The 24,000-nt window shown below is 46.3% G+C and overlaps 1 protein-coding gene across 5 annotated transcripts in view; it reads right to left on the minus strand.

Annotated features, from left to right (window-relative positions):
- The window catches only part of LOC115559053 (SH3 and multiple ankyrin repeat domains protein 2), a 109,591-nt gene that overhangs the window by 23,707 nt on the left and 61,884 nt on the right, over positions 1–24,000 (minus strand). For 3 of the 5 annotated variants that reach the window (XM_030377686.1, XM_030377685.1, XM_030377683.1), the window contains exons 14-16: positions 22,627–22,709; positions 19,211–19,335; positions 1,819–1,969 (exon numbers count right to left, since the gene is read on the minus strand). In XM_030377686.1, coding sequence (XP_030233546.1) covers positions 1,819–1,969; positions 19,211–19,335; positions 22,627–22,709 — 359 coding nt within the window. The remainder of the gene's footprint in view (positions 1–1,818; positions 1,970–19,210; positions 19,336–22,626; positions 22,710–24,000) is intronic. The other 2 variants (XM_030377687.1, XM_030377684.1) reach the window with 1 other exon arrangement.

Consider the following 24,000-nt stretch of genomic DNA (forward strand, 5'->3'; position numbering starts at 1 on the left):
ATTTGTACCATATAATCCTTACTGGTACCATATTCCCATTACTGGTACCATAAGATTAACCATTACTAGCACCGTATAAACCTTACTGGTACCATATAATCCTTGCTGGTAACATAAGACTAACCCTTACTGGTACCATAAAATAAACCCTTACTGGTACCATATAACCCTTAACGGTACCATATAACAACTACTGGTACATATAACAAATACTGGTACCATAGGATTAACCCTTACTGGTACCATATAACCCTTACTGGTACCATATAACAACTACTGGTACATATAACAAATACTGGTACCATAGGATTAACCCTTACTGGTACCATATAACCCTTACTGGTACCATATAACAACTACTGGTACAATATAACAACCACTGGTACCATAAGATTAACCCTTACTGGTACCATATAACCCTTACTGGTACCATATATCAACTACTGATACCATATAACAACTACTGGTACCATAAGATTAACCCTTACTGGTACCATATAACCCTTACTGGTACCATATAACAACTCCTGGTACCATATAACAACTACTGGTACCATAAGATTAACCCTTACTGGCACCATATAACCCTTACTGGTACCATATAACAACTACTGGTACCATAAGATTAACCCTTACTGGTACCATATAACCCTTAATGGTACCATATATCAACTACTGATACCATATAACAACTACTGGTACCATAAGATTAACCCTTACTGGTACCATATAACCCTTACTGGTACCATATAACAACTACTGGTACCATAAGATTAACCCTTACTGGCACCATATAACCCTTACTGGTACCATAAAACAACTACTGGTACCATATAACAACTATTGGTACCATAAGATTAACCCTTACTGGTGCCATATAACCCTTACTGGTACCAGAGGATTAACACTTATTTGCACCATATAATCCTTACTGGTACCATATTCCCATTACTGGTACCATAAGATTAACCATTACTAGTACCGTATAAACCTTACTGGTACCATATAATCCTTGCTGGTAACATAAGACTAACCCTTACTGGTACCATAAAATAAACCCTTACTGGTACCATATAACCCTTAATGGTACCATATAACAACTACTGGTACATATAACAAATACTGGTACCATAGGATTAACCCTTACTGGTACCATATAACAACTACTGGTACCATATAACAACTACTGGTACCATAAGATTAACCCTTACTGGTACCATAAAACCCTTACTGGTACCATTAGACTAACCCTTATTGGTACCATATAACCCTTACTGTTACCATAAGATTAAAACTTATTTGTACCATATAACCCTTACTGGTACCATATTACCATTATTGGTACCATAAGATTAACCATTACTTGTACCATATAACCCTTACTGGTACCATATAATCCTTACTGGTACAATAAGACTAACCCTTACTGGTATCATATAACCCGTACTGGTACCAGCAGACTGTGCCTAACCCTTACTGGTACCATATGAGGACTGTTGCCGTTAATATAGTAGTTATAGTATATATAATAGTATAATAGTAGAAAGGGTACCTCTAACAGTTAATATATAATAGTATAATAGTTAATATAGTAGTTATAGTACATATAATAGTATGATAGTTAATATAGTAATTATAGTGTATATAATAGTATAAAAGTTAATATAGTAGTTATAGTATATATATTATTATAATAGTTTATTTAGTAGTTATAGTATATATAATAGTATAATAGTTAATATAGTAGTTATAGTATAATAGTATAACAGCTAATATAGCAGTAATAGTAATAGTATAGTATAATAGTATGGAGGTTACCTCTTCCGTCGGTACCTTTTTTGCGGGCGGTGTCGTCGGGCTCGGGGCTGCGGCTGACCGTCACCACCTTGATGAGCAGCCGGTCGCTGCCCACACGGATCATGTTGACCACCTGCCTGTGGCCAACCTTCACCACGCTCACCTGGTTCACCTGCACACACACACACACACACACACACACACACACACACACACACACACACACACACACACACACACACACACACACACACACACACACACACACACACACACACACACACATACAGTCATCATATCATCATAACCTCATCTTTAAACAGCCTGAACACTTGATCCCCATTTTCAAATCAGATCCACCAGTGAGAGACTAAGAGACTCAGAGTTTCTCTTAGTCTCTCACCCACCCAGCTCTGCCCTGGTGGGCTATTGTCTGCCCTGGTGGGCTGTTCTCTGCCCTGGTGGGCTGTTCTCTGCCCTGGTGGGCTGTTGTCTGCCTGGTTGGCCAGCTGTTCCTGTATAATTACAACCTGTGTCGGCGTGTCACCTCTATCTAAACCCAGAGTAGCAGTGGCTCCTGGTTCCTTGTCCAAACCCAGAGTAGCAGTGGCTCCTGGTTCCTTGTCTAAACCCAGAGTAGCAGTGGCTCCTGGTTCCTTGTCCAAACCCAGTGTAACAGTGGCTCCTGGTTCCGAGGCTAAACCCAGTGTAACAGTGGCTCCTGGTTCCGAGGCTAAACCCAGAGTAGCAGTGGCTCCTGGTTCCTTGTCCAAACCCAGTGTAGCAGTGGCTCCTGGTTCATTGTAAATTAAACATATTGGCATAATTCTGTAATCGGCCTCCGTTCATTAGTTTCATATTTGTGAAGATGAGATGAACCGACTATTTCTAACATGCTGGTATTCCTTTAGACCAGGGGTCGGCAACCTTTTCTTTGTAAAGGGACATTTTTGGTAAGACATGGGGTGTGGATCGCTGTCTGGGGCCGCATATATATTTTTTGTAATAGGCTAGTTAGCTAATTTATCAACGATATAATAGCCTGCAAAGGCTATATTAAACTATTTGAGTTTTTGCAATGAATATATGCAATTACGACAAAACAACCGCAAGAAAATATATTTTAGTGGATGTTATATCTAACGTGACATGAGGGAGGAAAGCAGGAAAAATCAACTAACAGATTTTTAAGTTGAAATTGAGTAGTCCTAGATCTGCAGTTTCAGTCCATGTTTGTGCAAATTAAATGAATATCATTGCGTCATAGAAAATATCTGCCTAATCCTGTAAAATAACAACACTGGTAAACAGTTCAAACAATTGAATTTAGATTGTCTAGTTCAGTGCTAAGTAGTCTTGTTGCATTGATTCCCAGCAACACTTGCCCGCATGAGCAAAGAACAATATTAGCTAAGCGTTTTCTCTCTGAAAAATGACAAATTGCTACAATGAGATAATACTTTTGTATTATTTTATGCATGTATGCTGGATACTTTATAAACTTTATTTTCTTATTGCATCTTTTATATTCCATGGGCTGCTGTAACAATTTCCCATGTATGGGATGAAATGAAGTTACATAAAACATGTATGGTAGACTTTTGGCCTACAACAATCAGGAAAATGAATCTCATAAATATTAATGAATTAATTAATATCTTTTTGCCAAAGGTCTGCAAGGCGGCGCCAAAGGGGCGCGGGTTGTGACCCCTGCTTTAGACCATCGGCTTGAAGCTAACACAAGGGCAACCGTCTCCAGCAGAGAGCTGGACTGTGGGCTGTTTCTGGATAAAGTTTATATTTATCTCATCCTTAATCCCGCTTAGAGGCTCACACTCTAAAACACCAAACACCACCTCATCACCACGGCCCGTTAGAGACAAGGACAAACTGGATCATCAACAATGTTCTTACAATGGAGCAAAGCAAATGGGACACAAGCCAAATTAATAAAAGGAAATACATGATCAAGGCCAACCACGAAGGCGGTTACTGAGAGCATTTACATCACTAACAAGAAGCTGATCCATCAGCTGAGTCTCTAGACAGGGGTTGGTCCTCTGGACTCTAGTGGACCAGAGGCTGATACCTCAGTCTCTAGACAGGGGTTGGTCCTCTGGACTCTAGTGGGCCAGAGGCTGATACCTCAGTCTCTAGACAGGGGTTGGTCCTCTGGACTCTAGTGGACCAGAGGCTGATCCCTCAGTCTCTAGACAGGGGTTGGTCCTCTGGACTCTAGTGGACCAGAGGCTGATACCTCAGTCTCTAGAGGGGTTGGTCCTCTGGACTCTAGTGGACCAGAGGCTGATACCTCAGTCTCTAGACAGGGGTTGGTCCTCTGGACTCTAGTGGACCAGAGGCTGATCCCTCAGTCTCTAGACAGGGGTTGGTCCTCTGGACTCTAGTGGGCCAGAGGCTGATACCTCAGTCTCTAGAGGGGTTGGTCCTCTGGACTCTAGTGGACCAGAGGCTGATACCTCAGTCTCTAGACAGGGGTTGGTCCTCTGGACTCTAGTGGACCAGAGGCTGATCCCTCAGTCTCTAGACAGGGGTTGGTCCTCTGGACTCTAGTGGACCAGAGGCTGATACCTCAGTCTCTAGACAGGGGTTGGTCCTCTGGACTCTAGTGGACCAGAGGCTGATCCCTCAGTCTCTAGACAGGGGTTGGTCCTCTGGACTCTAGTGGACCAGAGGCTGATCCCTCAGTCTCTAGACAGGGGTTGGTCCTCTGGACTCTAGTGGACCAGAGGCTGATACCTCAGTCTCTAGAGGGGTTGGTCCTCTGGACTCTAGTGGACCAGAGGCTGATCCCTCAGTCTCTAGACAGGGGTTGGTCCTCTGGACTCTAGTGGGCCAGAGGCTGATCCCTCAGTCTCTAGACAGGGGTTGGTCCTCTGGACTCTAGTGGACCAGAGGCTGATACCTCAGTCTCTAGACAGGGGTTGGTCCTCTGGACTCTAGTGGACCAGAGGCTGATCCCTCAGTCTCTAGACAGGGGTTGGTCCTCTGGACTCTAGTGGACCAGAGGCTGATACCTCAGTCTCTAGAGGGGTTGGTCCTCTGGACTCTAGTGGACCAGAGGCTGATACCTCAGTCTCTAGAGGGGTTGGTCCTCTGGACTCTAGTGGACCAGAGGCTGATCCCTCAGTCTCTAGACAGGGGTTGGTCCTCTGGACTCTAGTGGACCAGAGGCTGATACCTCAGTCTCTAGACAGGGGTTGGTCCTCTGGACTCTAGTGGACCAGAGGCTGATACCTCAGTTTCTAGAGGGGTTGGTCCTCTGGACTCTAGTGGACCAGAGGCTGATACCTCAGTCTCTAGACAGGGGTTGGTCCTCTGGACTCTAGTGGACCAGAGGCTGATCCCTCAGTCTCTAGACAGGGGTTGGTCCTCTGGACTCTAGTGGACAGGGCTGGCCCTTTCCGTAGATACGCTGAGACTATACTATAGTTTATGGGTCCTGAACACTAGTGGAGTCGCTCCCCTCTCCTCCTCCTCTCCCCTGTTCCACCTCCTCTCCCCTCTCCTCCTCTCCCCTCCTCCTCCCCTCTCCTCCTCCTCTCCCCTCTCCTCCTCCTCCCCCTCCTCCTCTCCCCTCTCCTCCTCCTCCCCCTCTCCCCCTCCTCCTCTCCTCCTCTCCTCCTCCCCCTCCTCCTCTCCTCCTCTCCTCCTCCTCTCCTCCTCCTCCTCCTCTCCTCCTCCTCTCCTCCTCCTCTCCCCCCTCCTCCTCCTCTCCCCCCTCCTCCTCCTCCTCCTCTCCCCCCTCCTCCTCCTCCTCCCTCCTCTCCTCCTCCTCCTCTTCCTCTCCTCCTCCTCTCCCCTCCTCCTCCTCTCCTCCTCCTCTCCCCTCCTCCTCTCCTCCTCCTCCTCCTCCTCTCCCCTCCTCCTCTCCTCCTCCTCCTCCTCCTCTCCCCTCCTCCCTCCTCCCCCCTCCTCCTCTCCCCTCCTCTTCCTCTCCCTACCTCCCGCTGTGTGTGTGTGTGTGTGTGTGTGTGTGTGTGTGTGTGTGTGTGTGTGTGTGTGTGTGTCTGTGTGTGTGTGTGTGTGTGTGTGTGTGTGTTGGGGGGGGGGGGGGGGTGTAAAGAGTGGAAGAAGAAAAGGGAAGTGAGTTGTAAGAAAGGCTCTTGCCCTTAAGAAATGGGGAATGAGGAAGATGTGTGCGTGCATGTGTGTGACTGAGTGAGTGTGTGTGTTGGTGGTAGAGGGAGATGTGTGCGTGCATGTGTGTGACTGAGTGAGTGTGTGTGTTGGTGGTGGAGGGAGATGTGTGCGTGCATGTGTGTGACTGAGTGAGTGTGTGTGTTGGTGGTAGAGGGAGATGTGTGCGTGCATGTGTGTGACTGAGTGAGTGTGTGTGTTGGTGGTAGAGGGAGATGTGTGCGTGCATGTGTGTGACTGAGTGAGTGTGTGTGTTGGTTTGTGAGAGAGAGAGTGAGAGACAGAGAGAGAGAATCTTGCCTTTCTCTAGCCTTTATCTAACTAACACTGCTGCAATGTCGTGGCAGAAGCCATTTTGATAATTAGAGAGAAATGCCAGCAGCTGGTCTAGTTTGACCTGATGTTCTGCCCTGTAACACACACACACACACACACACACACACACACACACACACACACACACACACACACACACACACACACACACACACACACACACACACACACACACACACACACACACAGTTCCTAGTATGGCCTTATATAATCCGTTCTGTCTTCCCACCCTATTGCATAACATTGCTGGAAGGATACCGACACACACTCACACATATACACACACACACACACACACACACACACACACACACACACACACACACACACACACACACACACACACACACACACACACACACACACACACACACACACACACACACACACACTAAATATACATCACAAAACTTTACTTGAGTCTGGCCTTAATCTCTAATAGCTAATACACAGCTGACAATCTCAACTGACACTTAATAAAAAATATAAATGGAGAGAGAGTGTCTAGCGATCTACCCGCACTAGCTTTGCGATTGACCGGTGGATCACATTCAACGTATTGGGCATCCCTCGGCTACAGGCTAGCTGCTTCTTACATATCTGATGTACTTAAGGTAGAAGCTAAAGTCTAACGCAAATCTTATTTACGTCATACTATCTACACAAACAAGATGTCCTATGAAAGAGACTCCCAGGAGTCCAACCGTACAAGCCTTATCATTTGGTAAGCTTATCTCGATTAACTTGATGTGAAAGAATAACGTCAATAACACTATTGCTGGTTACTACAAGTGATGACACACACACACACACACACACACACACACACACACACACACACACACACACACACACACACACACACACACACACACACACACACACACACACACACACACACACACACACACACATATTTGATTCAACCATTTCAAACTATCAGCTTTAACAGGTCACCTATTGTATATCTCAAATGTATACAAACTTCAATACTTCAACTATTTGTTTAACTCTTCACTTTATTTGTTTTCAACCTTTGTGCATTTTCTAAACGGTGTGCATGATTACATTTTGCTTTTCTCCATTTAAATATTTGTACCTGATTTAAGCCATTCAACTTTTCTTTAGTGAGATGTTTGCTAATTGCTAATTGGCAATCATGTGTGCTTCCATATTTTCTATTAGATGAGTGCTGCATGCAGCGCTCATTTATTGTCCTTCTTAAGTTGTGATCTTTCTTTCCTCTTTATTATTCTCTACAAACGTTGGGACCTATCTCCTTCCTCAGTTATCACCTAGAGACTCCATTCATTTTAAAATGTTCATATTAGCTTGGAATCGCGCGCTTCTTTTCAGATAAATATTTGAGACTTTTTAAGATATTGTGGCGGCCACAGGTGTAGACGCTCATTCAGATGTGCAAGAGATTCTGGCGGTTCATTTATCCTGGGGGTTTGGACCCTTTCGGGGACAGTGTGGCTGCTGGGTTGAGTGGGGTTAATGGGTTGGGGAGGTAGTTCATTAGTTGTGTGTTGTTGAGTGTTGACATGTTGTGTGTGTATTGTTGCCGCCACCGTCACCGAGAATGACGTGTTCGTTTATTCTGTGTGCTGGTTTCGATGTTTGTTGTTGGTCGGGGTCGGCTCAGCTCAGGAGGTAGAGCAGTCGTCTTGCAACCGAAAGGTTGCTAGTTTCGATCCCTCCTAGCTGAGTGTTGATGTGTCCCTGAGCAAGACACTTAACCCTAACTGCTCCTGACAAGCTGGCTGTCGCCTGGCATGGTTGACTGGTCTGTCAATGTGTGTATTATCCGATGTAAGTCACTTTGGATAAAAGTGTCTGCTAAATGCCCTAATTTTTGGCTTTGAATAAAGGCAGTCTGTGGTCGTGCGGTGTATGGTCGCGGAATTGCGTATGTGGTTCAACCTGGGCTCCTGTCTCATCCTTCACGTGCTGCTCGCTACAATATTCTACTTAAAAATTATTATTATTTTTTAATGGGACATATTATACCACCAGGTGAGTGTGATAAGCCTTACAAGCCGTTTCGAAAATCTGACCGATATGACATCACTGGTGGGCGTGTCCACCTAGATATGTGCTGGATAGATCAGTCTACCAGCCTACCCAGTGGACTGAAGTAAACGTTGCTCATCTATCCAGCATAGATCTAGGTGGACACTCCCACTAGTTACGTCATATGGAGCAGATTTTTGAAACGGCTTGTAAGGATAATCACACTCACACCTGTTTGTATAATATGTCCCCTTTAACATGGGAGTCAATGGTACTTCAACAGTTTAAGACGTAACTACACACACACACACACACACACACACACACACACACACACACACACACACACACACACACACACACACACACACACACACACACACACACACACACACACACACATTTCAGATTATTCGGTTCAATTAATTTTACATTTCTGCATTTTTAACAATGCTTCGCGCTTTTCATTCAGCTGTCACTTTATTTGTTTCGAACCATTTACATTTTTTTAAATGGCGTGCATGTTTACATTGTTTACTCAATTTAGTATCGGACTTATATCGGTATCGGCAGATAGCTAAATCTGTGGTATCGGTGATATCGGATATAATAAAAGTGATATCGGGACATCCCGATGTATCATATTATATTATCATATTATATTAGGATCTGAATTGTCGCGTTTTTGAAGAAAGTAGTCCAATCCTTGGTCGTTTTTTACTCACTTTATTTGTTAAAGTATTTCAGTATGGTAACTATGAAGCAAAAGGGAGGGAATTGTATCTAACGTGTGTGAGAGGAAATATCGTAGAGCTACTTCGAGCCCCAGCCTTAGGGCCGGGTCTCTCTGCGGGTCTGCCTATCAGCTCTGAACTCCAATCTCTCTGTCGCTCTTGATAGGTTAAAGTGGGCGTGGCCTATGTGAAGTGGGCGTGGCCGGTGTGACGTAATGGCTCCGCCCTCGTCACCTGTCTAAAGGTGCTGCCATCTGTGGCTGGAGTAGTTATTGTAGCTTATATGTTCGATCCTGCTTCCTAGTGACTATGTGAGGGTAACACAGCTCGTGTGTTTGATCCTGCTTCCTAGTGACTATGTGAGGGAAACACAGCTTGTGTGTTCGATCCTGCTTCCTAGTGACTATGTGAGGGTAATACAGCTCGTGTGTTCGATCCTGCTTCCTAGTGACTATGTGAGGGTAATACAGCTCGTGTGTTCGATCCTGCTTCCTAGTGGCTATGTGGGGGCAGCTTATGTGCTTAAAATACGTAACAGAATACACTAAACACAGCAGAGCAAGCTGGGTCAGTCCTATATCAGAGTAGAGCCTGTACATATTAGTCCTATTTCAGAGTAGTCTTTACACAGAGGTCATATATCATAGTAGAGCCTTTACACAGAGGTCCTACATCAGAGTAGAGCCTTTACACAGAGGTCCTACATCAGAGTAGAGCCTTTACACAGAGGTCCTACATCAGAGTAGAGCCTTTACACAGAGGTCCTATATCAGAGTAGAGCCTTTAAACAGAGGTCCTATATCAGAGTAGAGCCTTTACACAGAGGTCCTATATCAGAGTAGAGCCTTTACACAGAGGTCCTATATCAGAGTAGAGCCTTTACACAGAGGTCCTACATCAGAGCAGAGCCTTTACACAGAGGTCCTATATCAGAGTAGAGCCTTTACACAGAGGTCCTATATCAGAGTAGAGCCTTTACACAGAGGTCCTATATCAGAGTAGAGCCTTTACACAGAGGTCCTATATCAGAGTAGAGCCTTTACACAGAGGTCCTACATCAGAGTAGAGCCTTTACACAGAGGTCCTATATCAGAGTAGAGCCTTAAAACAGAGGTCCTATATCAGAGTAGAGCCTTTGCACAGAGGTCCTATATCAGAGTAGAGCCTTTACAGAGGGCTGTCATCATAGTCACCACAGATGAATGGCTCTGCTACGTTTATGTTCCAGGGCACAGGGTCTAGGGATGGGCGATATGGCCTAAAATCCATATTGCGATACACATGCAACCTATTGCGATAACGATATATATCACGATATATAAATCATAATAGAACCATTTCAGAACAGGTTACATAGACTCTAAGGAAAGCTAAACTGCTAAATGTATGTCGTTTTGAGAACATTTATTGTGCAAAACTAATCATACAACATAATGTTGTAGCTGCAGAGACTTTTTAGAAAGAAAAAAATCTTCTGTGTAATGACGTATACTTCTCTTAATGAAATAAAAATGGGTGGTGTCTTGTTAATAAAGAAATGGATACTGTGAATTAGGGAAATACGTCCAGTATTAGGCATGGCTATTTTAAATAAAGAAAAATCTTCCAAGTGTGTGCACAGATACTTGCTATTAAAACATAAAACAATAAGTGGAAAATGAACGCATATAATTTTGAAATGAACATGAAATGAGAGCAATCACCAGCTCCTCCGTTTCGCTTTCAGCCATATTTACTTAGATGACGATGACGCGTTGAAGCCGGTTGGAGCTCACGGCTCTTTAAATTCCGCGGGACGCGGACGATGCGTTGCAGCCGGTTGCAGCTCGTGGCTCTTTAAATTCCGCGGGTCGCGGACGATGCGTTGCAGCCGGTTGCAGCTCTTGGCTCTTTAAATTTCGCGTGTGGCGGATGATGCGATGCAGCTCGTTGCAGCTCGTGGCTCTTTTTAAAATTCGCGGGTCGCGGACGATGCGTTGAAGAAGGTTGCAGCTCGTGGCTCTTTATATTTCGCGAGTCATGGATAGATCGCGTCAAACATACATTATCGCGATAGAGCAATATAACTAAAATCTCTATCGTAGGCCATTTTTTATCGTTTATATCGTATATCGTTTATATCGCGCATTCCTAACAGGGTCCATGGTGTTATCTTCACTGGTTTAGTCTGCAACCCGTGAGCTGGTACATAAGAAGAGCATCATGAGTTCTAAGAACTCTGTTCATACTACAAAGACACCTCTGTGAAAATGGTCGCTTGCTGTGTCAATGGAACGATTTACCGAGGACAGGTTTAGGGGAGTCTCAGAGAGTCAATCCCTTTACCAAGGACTCGTTTACAGGAGACTTTACCAAGGACTCGTTTACAGGAGACTTTACCGAGGACTCGTTTACAGGAGACTTTACCGAGGACTCGTTTACAGGAGACTTTGCCGAGGACTCGTTTACAGGAGTCTTTACCAAGGACTCCTTTACAGGAGACTTCACCAAGGACTCGTTTACAGGAGACTTTACCAAGGACTCGTTTACAGGAGTCTTTACCAAGGACTCGTTTAATAATAATAATAATACATTTAATTTAGAGGCGCCTTTCAAGACACCCAAGGTCACCTTACAGAGCAGGAGTCTGTAAGGAGTTTACAGGAGTCTTTACCAAGGAATCGTTTACAGGAGTCTTTACCAAGGACTCGTTTACAGGAGTCTTTACAAAGGACTCGTTTACAGGAGTCTCAGAAGGCTTCAGAAGGGGGTCAGGAGATGTTATCTAATCAGTTGGACAGGGTAGAATTCTAACCTGTGAGTGTTAAATTGCAATTCATTTAGAGAATGTATCATTTAGTTAAGCTAATTGAAGAATTTGTATGTTTAAAAACATGCAAAATTACAAATACGGGCATTACAAATTGGAAAGGATATAATTTTTTTTACACCTGAAATGAATGTGGCAATGTGTTTAGATAACACTCCAGCTGGTTAGGTTGAGAAACGTGTGCATTGGCAATTTGGGTTTTCCTACCAATCATATAAGCAGTGACAATGACCATGACCTTTGCACCAAACTAAACAAGAGAACAGATACGGTATGAGTTCTACAATGTCCAGCCCCACTCTGTTCATCACTCTATCAATCACCACATCTCTTGTTGCAATCTTTAACAAAAGTGCTTCTATTGGCTGCCGTTGGATTCCAATGCACCCTGGGCATAGAGCTCAGTGTGTGTTCATTTCACACCCCTGTGCACAACAACACAGCAGCTGATTGGATGGCACACACCTGTGCACGCAGCAAACAGTGTACTACTATCAATGCAACACACACAAACACAAACACACACACAGCTTCGAGGCCATCTGTCTGGGCTCTGCCAGGAGGGACCAATGAACATGTTCTCCTTCATTGTCTTCAAGTTGTATGATTTGAACTCTCTCTCTCACGTAGCATGATGTCTTGTTTACCTTGATATCATCAGCCCTGGGAATCCCCTTCTATGAACATTCCAGCGTGGCTGTGTTAGATATACAGTATGCATCACTGTATCTCACTGTAGATATACAGTATGCATCAATGTATCTCACTGTAGATATACAGTATGCATCAATGTATCTCACTGTAGATATACAGTATATATATCACTGTATCTCACTGTAGATATACAGTATGCATCAATGTATCTCACTGTAGATATACAGTATATATAACACTATCTCACTGTAGATATACAGTATATATAACACTGTATCTAAATTTAGATATACAGTAGCTCACTGTAGTTATACACTATATACATCACTGTATCTCACTGTATATATACAGACACCCAGGATCTGGTTGGTACATCAAATCTCATTCGAATGTGTGTTCGTCCGAGCCATAGACGTTATGGCTCACTGTCCGAGGCATGTTCTGAATCTGCATGGACGGACTCGATTCATTGTACAGCATTCAAGGTTAGGGTTTTTAAAACAGGTTCCTTGTTGACGATTGACGTAAATTTTCAAAATGTGGCAGTTTTCCAACTCTAAACGGTCTTGTATAACGGCTGGAGTAGAAGGAAAAAAGTCGCTTTTCATTTTTATCGGGTAGGACATTGGTAACATAATTCATTTAAAACATTTTACATTCAGACTATTTCAGATCCCGGCAGACCTTAATAAACCAGCAGCATGTCACAGATGCCCTAAGAGCCCTGCAGTCATTGGCCATTCTGCTCATCCGTAAACAAATTGGCCACCCTGTCAAGCAAAACTAGGTCAAGGGCAGTGATGTCTCCATCTCCCCGATGCCACGGCGACCCCGCGGGCTGAGGGCTGATGTTATCCAAGTGGACAAAGGGGAGAATGGCACGCTTAGCCTGTTCTGCTTCCGTGTGGCATGTTGGAAAGAACAAATGCCAATTTTGTTTATTTCCGCGGTTCCATACTAAATTAACCTAAATGAATAATACACCAACGACCAAACCCAACCACAAGAAACGTTGGGGGCTGGATGCATGTATGTACTGGTTATAATGGTTACAGTAAGGTTATAGTGGTTATCTTTCTCTGCAGAGCTGCATAGATAAACTGCAGCAATATCAAGTTATTTCCCCAAAGAGACCATCGTATACAGCTGACCCTCTCCCTCTCCCACGTAGACACACACACACACACACACACACACACACACACACACACACACACACACACACACACACACACACACACACACACACACACACACACACACACACACACACACACACACACACACAGCAGAACACCCATGAAGACAGACAGACATACACCTGAGGTCCAGGGACACAGATGTATTTGCATGCATGCAGCAGACAATCTCACACTCACATAACCACAGACACACACACACACACACACACACACACACACACACACACACACACACACACACACACACACACACACACACACACACACACACACACACACACACACAAACAGAACCCTCTCCGGGTCTTGGTTATATAAGCAGCTCTGTCAGTTTCTATCTACTGATACAGATGCATATCCAAAAGCACACACTCATGCAATCACAAACACATTCACCACCACTGTGGAACAATATGCTGGGAGTCGAGGCTCAGGAAAGGAGAGAGAGAGAGAGAGAGAGAGAGAGAGAGAGAGAGAGAGAGAGAGAGAGAGAGAGAGAGAGAGAGAGAGAGAGAGAGAGAGAGAGAGAGAGAGAGAGAGAGAGAGAGAGAGAGAGAGAGAGAGAGAGACCTTTTCTTAGGAGAACCCTGGACCATGCCTTAAAATCCAACTAAACTTGCATCAAAAACATCAATATCATCGACAGAACACTCAGGGCCAATGTGCTGTGTTATCAGAGCCGATGGGCATCCTGTCCGAGTCAACAGGCTGTATTGATATGAGCCGACACTGGAGCACGGAGCTTATTGATGCTGAGGCCGACAAGCAGCCACTTAAACACATTAAGGCGAATGATTGGAGTGCTTAAGTACAGGGAGCATGTGGACCGCGTGCCGAGAGAGCCAATGAAAGATTGATGCCAAGTCCTAAATCATGCATGCAAATGGGTTATGTTCTGCTGGTGTACAAGAGGGAGGGAAGAGACACACTTACAGTCTCTACGTGCACATATAGTGCACGTTGGTGGACTGGGCGCCTCTAGAGGATCAGAGGAACCTTCAACAGGACACTGGTAGCATGAGGGGGGGGGGGACCTATGAGAACCCAATGAGCTCCAGCCTACCCTTTGTGCGTATGTGTGGATGTAGTTACGCCTTCATTGTGAACTGATCACAATCAGAAGGTGGTTTTAATGAGGCGACATGCGAAGAGGCCAACGGGCAGAGATCACTAATCCCCTTCACTGTTTCAGTCTGAGCCCCTTGTCTATGGCAGGACATTAACTAAACAAAGACACACATGCCCAGACAGCGTAACACAACACACAGACACAGACACACACTTGTGAATGACTACAGAATGCAGCACTGTAATGCTGTTGTTTGGGAAAGAGTTCAACCTTGAAGACACAAGTCCAAGATGTTACACCAGAGAAAATGAGAAACATCCTGACAAAGAAAACACAGAAATGACTGTTTCTTTAAGATGTGTGTTTAAGTGAACACCTATGGCATCAGTGGATGTCAAGGTTTTAGATTCTTGTGCATTCTCGAGTGTGGGCTGCCTAGCTAGATTTAGCAGGCTTACTAGCTAGAGGCTTTGCAGCTGTGGACGCATGAAGCAGTATGTCTATGAAGCAGCTTAATATTGCTGCAATCTTACAATTTAAGCCATGGGGGGAAAAAGCCTGTTATCAAACAGATAACGACAGACAAATACATGGGCACACACAATGGACAACGAGAGAGAGAAAGAGAGAGAGAGAGAGAGAGAGAGAGAGAGAGAGAGAGAGAGAGAGAGAGAGAGAGAGAGAGAGAGAGAGAGAGAGAGAGAGAGAGAGAGAGAGAGAGAGAGAGAGAGAGAGAGAGCAAGCAGCAGAGACTGATACAGTTTGGTCCTTTCATTTAATGCTCCATTTAGCAGAGCACACAGTGGCCTCCACTCAGAGTCATTACGGAGTCATAAAGAGATGGAGAAACGCCAAACAGACAAACAGACCAAACAAAGTTTCTGAAAATACACCCAATGCACTTTAAGTTCACTCTGGGCTACAAAGAAGGGGCTCATGTTACAATGACAGTTCTTCAGAGCACATTGCTGGGACAATTTCAACATCCGAAAAAACAACAACCTTTGATACATAAATATAACCATACCTTAAACTATTAATTAATTTCTCTCTTTTGACAAACACATAGAAGTGACCATTGAAGAGGCAATAATTATATTGCACAATAACAAAGACAGCTTATTCTCAAATCCACAGAGGCTTGCAATCAGTGAAACCCACCAATGAGATTAAACTCCTAGATTACCGACGCTCCCAGTGGTCAGGAGGGTCAAAGGTCAAAGCCTCAAATCCCGTGGACAGATGTAGCTGTGTTTCGCTCCCCCACAATCTGTTCATAGAAGCAGAAAACAGGCTCCTTCTCTGCAGACGGACTCAGTGAATGACTTCACCAGGGAGCATTTGACAGAGGAGTGAATCACCGAGTCCTTGATCACCACAACATACGGTGGTCAGGTGACCTGCCGTCAGGTGACCGCAGACATATCAACGTAAGGCGGGTAGACCATAGCAACATTGCCCCTTTTCCACCGACAGTACTCGCTCAACTCACTACGACTTAACGTGGCACGACTTGGTATGGTTCCAGGCACGTCGTGTTTCCATCTAGAAAGTACCTCTTCAACATGGGACGCATGGGAGAAACTTGGACACATAAACGACCACGCGACACATAAACAGACAGGGTTACCCACAGGAGCGTCTCCGACTCTGTCACAGTCCACGGCGAGTTCTTGTCAATGATCCTGCCGTGTTCAATAATCAATCACTATTGTAGAATAAACGCTGATGCTAGTATTTTAAGATGCCGGGTGTCGGGTGTCAGGCTCGGCCGTCGCTCATCATTATTCGTTGAGTGGCGTCACTCTGGCCAATCAGTGGCCAGCAGCTTGTTTACATCACACAAAAGTATCAGATCATCTCTCTTGGAACATCGACGGAAGTGAGACTAAAAAAGTCATTTTTTCAATCGAAATGCAAAAAAAGGCGGGGCGAACCCTAGCAACATAGTGGGGGAGATGGCAGGACATAGATACATAGTGGGGGAGATAGCAGGACATAGATACATAGTGGGGGAGATGGCAGACCATAGATACATAGTGGGGGAAATGACAGACCATAGATACATAATGGGGGAGATGGCAGACCATAGATACATAGTGGGGGAGATGACAGACCATAGATACATAGTGGGGGAGATGGCAGACCATAGATACATAGTGGGGGAGATGACAGACCATAGATACATAATGGGGGAGATGGCAGACCATAGATACATAATGGGGGAGATGGCAGACCATAGATACATAGTGGGGGAGATGACAGACCATAGATACATAATGGGGGAGATGACAGACCATAGATACATATTGGGGGAGATGGCAGACCATAGATACATAGTGGGGGAGATGGCAAACCATAGATACATAATGGGGGAGATGGCAGACCATAGATACATAGTGGGGGAGATGACAGACCATAGATACATAGTGGGGGAGATGACAGACCATAGATACATAATGGGGGAGATGGCAGACCATAGATACATAATGGGGGAGATGGCAGACCATAGATACATAATGGGGGAGATGGCAGACCATAGATACATAGTGGGGGAGATGGCAGACCATAGATACATAATGGGGGAGATGGAAGGACATAGATACATAGTGGGGGAGATAGCAGGACAAAGATACATAGTGGGGGAGATGACAGACCATAGATACATAATGGGGGAGATGGCAGACCATAGATACATAGTGGGGGAGATGACAGACCATAGATACATAGTGGGGGAGATGGCAGACCATAGATACATAGTGGGGGAGATGACAGACCATAGATACATAGTGGGGGAGATGGAAGGACATAGATACATAGTGGGGGAGATAGCAGGACATAGATACATAGTGGGGGAGGTGAGACAACCGTTCCAGAAAGATATCGAGCTATGCGACAACAAATGCAAAATTGTTTTGAAATTCTGAATGACAGCGGCCATGAAGAGCCGATCATCCTCCTGTTTACAACTAGAACTACAACTAGGACTACAACTAGGACTACAACTAGGACTAGGACTAGAACAAGGACTACAACTAGGACTACAACTACAACTAGGACTACAACTAGGACTACAACTAGGACTACAACTAGGACTACAACTACAACTAGGACTACAACTAGGACTACAACTAGGACTAGAACTACAACTAGGACTACAACTATGACTACAACTAGGACTACAACTAGGACTAGAACTACAACTAGGACTACAACTAGGACTACAACTAGGACTAAAATTACAACTAGGACTACAACTAGGCCTACAACTAGGATTAGAACTACAACTAGGACTACAACAAGGACTACAACTAGGACTACAACTAGGACTAGGACTACAACTAGTACTAAAACTAGGACTAGAACTACAACTAGGACTACAACTAGGCCTACAACTAGGACTACAACTAGGACTACACCTAGGACTACAACTAGGACTAGAACTACAACTAGGACTACAACTAGGACTACAACTAGGACTAGAACTACAACTAGGACTAAAGGCTCGATTCCACCGGAGGCGTACGCGCCGCGGGACGGCTGCGCCGCGGTCACCGCTGCTGATCGCTTCCACTCTAATCAATGAGACCATTTCCACCGGGCGCGCCGCGGAACGTTTCAGCAGCGTCCCAGGAGCGGCGTGCCGCGCCGCGGCGCTATCTTTCCGTCGCACTTCTATTTTTACCGCGAGCCGCTGCTAAACCGCGTCAATTTCAACAGCGCAGGTCGAGCCGGGCAGGAAGTGAAAAGTAAAAGCCATAGAGCATCCGGTCATTTTTCAACATAAAACACAATACTCAGCTCATGTAACTTCACATCAACGTTATTACGTCATGACCGGTGGCACCAGGTCAGCAGTCAATCAATCAAAGGGTCTCAGAGGGTCGGCAACATGGACGACGAGAGACTCATTGTCGAAGTTCAGCAACATGAAGTCATTTATGTACCAAATCATCCTTTTTATAAGGAAAATGTCAGAAAGGACAAAGCGTGGCATTTAATTGCAATAGTTTTGGGAGTGGAAGGTGAGTACATTAGGTTTAGGATTATCGCGTGATCTCGTGATCTCGTGTGAATACGGCTGGCTCGCAAGGCAGCGCTACGCTGCCGTTACGCGCCCGGTAGGAATGGACGCAGGGCAGAGGACGCAGCCGTTCCGCGTACGCGTCCGGTGGAATCCCGGTGTTACATATCTGCCAATCAGCAACAACAACCAAACCAACGAACCGATCTGCTACACCAAACAACAACACGACAATAACACAACAGTAACACAACAGTAACACAACAGTAACACAACAGTACCACGACCGCTATGCGAGGAGGTCACCTCGCCGTCGATGGAGATCCAGGAAGTGTTTTTAGGTACTGAATGTACGGCAGTGGCTTCAATGGACAGTAGTGATTGGCCGGTCGGCCAGAGGGGCGGTCCTACCTCGATGAGGAAGTCTCCCGTGCGGAGCCCCGCCTGCCAGGCCACGCCCCCCTCATCCACCGACTCGAGGTACTGCAGCGCCGGGAAGGCGGGGGTGGGGGTGAACTCCTCGATGGGCGTGTCCGCTGGGGGGGGGGGGGGAAACGGGGGTCAGGTTTAAACCGGTATAAAGACGACGACATGTGTGTAACGTGTGTGTGTGTGTGTGTGTAACATATGTGTGTGTCTGTTTGTAACATGTGTGTGTGTGTAACACGCAAGTGTGTGTGTGTGTGTGTGTGTGTGTGTAACAGTATCTGCGTGTGTGTGCAACACGCGTGTCCTAGGTCCACGTGTGTGTGTCTGTCTATGTGTGTGTGTATTTGTGAAACGTGTGTGCGTAACCAGGCTGTCGTCATCATACCTCCACTGTCTGCATGTGTTGCTTTGCATGTTTCTGTAGGTCTTTGTTCCCTACTGCCTGTGTTCACTACAGCCTGTGTTCCCTACTGCCTGTGTTCACTACAGCCTGTGTTCACTACAGCCTGTGTTCACTACTGCCTGTGTTCACTACAGCCTGTGTTCACTACAGCCTGTGTTCGCTACAGCCTGTGTTCACTACAGCCTGTGTTCACTACTGCCTGTGTTCACTACAGCCTGTGTTCACTACAGCCTGTGTTCACTACAGCCTGTGTTCACTACAGCCTGTGTTCACTACAGCCTGTGTTCACTACAGCCTGTGTTCACTACTGCCTGTGTTCACTACTGCCTGTGTTCACTACAGCCTGTGTTCACTACAGCCTGTGTTCACTACAGCCTGTGTTCACTAGTGTCTGTGTTCACTACAGCCTGTGTTCACTACAGCCTGTGTTCACTACAGCCTGTGTTCACTACAGTCTGTGTTCACTACAGCCTGTGTTCACAACAGCCTGTGTTCACTACAGCCTGTGTTCACTACTGCCTGTGTTCACAACAGCCTGTGTTCACTACAGCCTGTGTTCACTACAGTCTGTGTTCACTACAGCCTGTGTTCACTACAGCCTGTGTTCACTACTGCCTGTGTTCACTACAGCCTGTGTTCACTACAGCCTGTGTTCACTAGTGTCTGTGTTCACTACAGCCTGTGTTCACTACAGCCTGTGTTCACTACAGCCTGTGTTCACTACAGTCTGTGTTCACTACAGCCTGTGTTCACTACTGCCTGTGTTCACTACAGCCTGTGTTCATTACAGCCTGTGTTCACTAGTGTCTGTGTTCACTACAGCCTGTGTTCACTAGTGTCTGTGTTCACTACTGCCTGTGTTCACTAGTGTCTGTGTTCACTAGTGTCTGTGTTCACTACAGCCTGTGTTCACTACTGCCTGTGTTCACTAGTGTCTGTGTTCACTAATGTCTGTGTTCACTAGTGTCTGTGTTCACTACAGCCTGTGTTTACTACTGCCTGTGTTCACTACTGCCTGTGTTCACTAGTGTCTGTGTTCACTAATGTCTGTGTTCATTACTGCCTGTGTTCACTAGTGTGTGTGTTCACTCGTGTCTGTGTTTACTAGTGTGTCTGTGTGTGTGTGTGTAAGTGTGTGTGTGTAATATCAGGTATTATTATTCAATTAGATTCAGCTGCCTTGTGAGCAAAAGTACATCAACAATGAAATTCACTTTTAGCTAAATGGTATTTTGGTGGAAAATGTTCAACTGTTTCTATTGGTAGAAACTGTTCCAATCCTGTTGGTGGAATTGGTTCCAAATGCTGGAAACTGTTCCTATTGGTGGAAACGGTTCCTATTGGTGGAAACGGTTTGTATTGCTGGCAACTGTCCCGATTGGTGGAAACGGTTCCACTGTTCCTATTGGTATAAACTGTTCATCTTGAATGATGATGAAGGTAATCAAAGATGATTGATGAAATGTGGTGCAAACAAACCAATAAAAAGAACGACAACACACAGCAAAAGTCGTATACCTGAAGCAGGAGGGCTGAAACAGTCCTCTGAGTCTTAGACAACAGACAAACTAAACAAAGATAAATGGCTGCAATGGATTCAAAACAGTTTTCTCAAATTCCAATTGTTGCAATATTGCCATGCATGTACTTCCATTGCCTGAAACATCCAGCTCCTCTCCTCTTCTGTTTACTCTCCCTCTCCTCCCCCATCCCTCCTTAGTGTCTCTCAGTCTCTCCCTCTCCTCCTCTCTCTCCTGATTCTTCTCTCCCCTCCTCTTCCCCATCCCTCCTTAGTGTCTCTCAGTCTCTCCCTCTCCTCCTCCTCTCCCTCTCCTCTCTCCCCCCTCCTCTTCCCCATCCCTCCTCTGTGTCTCTCAGTCTCTCCCTCTCCTCCTCCCCTCCCCTCCTCTCCCCCATCCCTCCTCTGTGTCTCCTCCTCTCCCTCTCCTCTCTCCCCCCTCCTCTTCCCCATCCCTCCTTAGTGTCTCTCAGTCTCTCCCTCCCTCTCCTCTTCTCTCTCCCCCCTCCTCTTCCCCATCCCTCCCCTGTGTCTCTCCCTCTCCTCCTCTCTCTCCCCCCTCCTCTCCCCCATCCCTCCTCTGTGTCTCCTCCTCTCCCTCTCCTCTTCCCCATCCCTCCTCTGTGTCTCTCAGTCTCTCCCTCTCCTCCTCCTCTCTCTCCCCTGCTCTTCCCCCTCCTCCTCCCCTCCCCTCCTCTTCCCCATCCCTCCTCTGTGTCTCTCCCTCTCCTCCTCCACTCTCTCCCCTCCTCTTCACCATCCTCTATGTCTCTCACTCTGCCTCTGAACATCAGTGTACACTGACACCTCCTATAACTCACCTCCTCACTGACTCCACAGTGTGAGGTCAAGACTGGACCTACACAACTCAGATGATGTGTGTGTGTGTGTGTGTGTGTGTGTGTGTGTGTGTGTGTGTGTGTGTGTGTGTGTGTGTGTGTGTGTGTGTGTGTGTGTGTGTGTGTGTAACCGACAGAATGAGATGGAGAATGGTGGAAGGACAGAGCGACAGAGTGTAAGAGAAGAGAGGAGAAGAGAGAGAGATCAGGAGGCAAAGAGCAACAGTGAATTGTGTTGCGGTGTCTGTCTGTCTGTCCCTCTGTCAGTGTATATCTGATGTCTAAAAGACTCCCATTGGACTACAGAGACAGTATAACCATCCTCCAGTCCTCCACATGCTCAGAGATCCAGTTGATTATAAGACCTGCTTGAATCGCCATAGAAACCGAAAAGTTGGTCTGCCGTCTATTTATAGAGCCGGACGGTCAATTACACTCTGGTATGACTACACACTGGTAGGACTACACACTGGTAGGACTACACGCTGGTATGACTACACACTGGTAGGACTACACACTGGTAGGACAATATTACGAAGCTTTCTCATCAGGTAGAACATTCTGTCAGCTGGGCGTGATGATAATCAGTACATTTAAATGAGTCGGATATAGGAGGAGGATAAAGGAGCAGGCTTACCTTTGGCCCCCCGCAGCACGAAGCCGAAGCCCTCGTTCTCCTTCTTCTGGAGCTCCACCGTCTTCTCGTCCACCACGCAGTCGCTGTGGAGGAGACGCCGCGCAGAGCGACCGTTAGCGCAGCCCATGAGCCGCAGCATGGCCCCGGAGGCCCCCCTCCCGGAGTGGAGGTTCATGCTGCTACCGGTCCGGTAACCCGTCCGGCCGGCCAGGGCAGGGCCACCCCACCCCTCCTCTCACCGGACCGGGGGTTCTCTCCGGGCGGCCAATCCTATCAGACGGCAGGACGGTCGCCTCCTCCGCCTCTCGGCAACAACATCTTCCGGAAAAAACGAATAAAACCACCGAGACACCGAGTCTCCCCGAAGAGAACCGAACCGCCGACACACCGAATCTCCCCGAAGAGAAGCCGTCAGGGCGGCGTTACCCCCGGGGACCGAGCCACCGACACACCGAGTATCCCCGAAGAGAAGCCGTCAGGGCGGCGTTACCCCCGGGGGTCGAGCCGCCGCCGCGGCTCCATCCAGGACGGAGGGAGGATGACGTCCAAGTGAAGCAACATGAAGGCTGCTGATCCCGGCCAATCACTATCGATGACTATGATAACTATCGATGACTGCTGATCTAATGACGACCGATCAGCGGGACGGACAGAGGATCGCTCCGGGGAACAGAGGGAGGAGAGGCGGGCTGACTGCTCCGCAATGAGCCGTCAGAGGCGAACACAACCCGAGCACCGCGGTGCAGAGAGTGTGTGTGTGTGTGTGTGTGTGTGTGTGTGTGTGTGTGTGTGTGTGTGTGTGTGTGTGTGTGTGTGTGTGTGTGTGTGTGTGAGAGAGAGAGAGAGAGAGAGAGAGAGAGAGAGAGAGAGAGAGAGAGAGAGAGAGAGAGAGAGAGAGAGAGAGAGAGAGAGAGAGAGAGAGAGAGAGAGAGAGAGAGAGAGAGAGAGAGAGAGAGAGAGAGATGGGGGCGTATTGAGCAGTGGATATAGACGTGCTTTAAACGGGTATGTGTCAGGGGCGGGCAGAGCGGTGATTGATAAACATTGGTTGAGTTGGTTAGTGTGTGAGTGTGTGTGTGAGTGTCTGTCTGAGTGTGTGTAAGTGTGTACGTTTGTGAGTGAATGTGTAAGTGCGTGTGCGTGTGTGTGTTTGTGTGTGTTGGCTCCTCGATGTGCTCCTGAGTTCCAGCGGAGCATCATCCAATTTCATCTCTTTCGGGTTAGGGTTAGGTTTCTGATAGTTTCTAAACTACAGATTTCTCTTCTTGATTTGATTGATTTCTTGATATTTATGTGCATTGAGGTGACGTTGGACGCTATGAACACCTGCGAGCCAATGGCCATGGAATAAAGGCTTTAGCTTTCTGTTACAAC

This window comes from Gadus morhua, chromosome 14 (assembly GCF_902167405.1).
Source record: "Gadus morhua chromosome 14, gadMor3.0, whole genome shotgun sequence".
NCBI lineage: Eukaryota > Metazoa > Chordata > Actinopteri > Gadiformes > Gadidae > Gadus > Gadus morhua.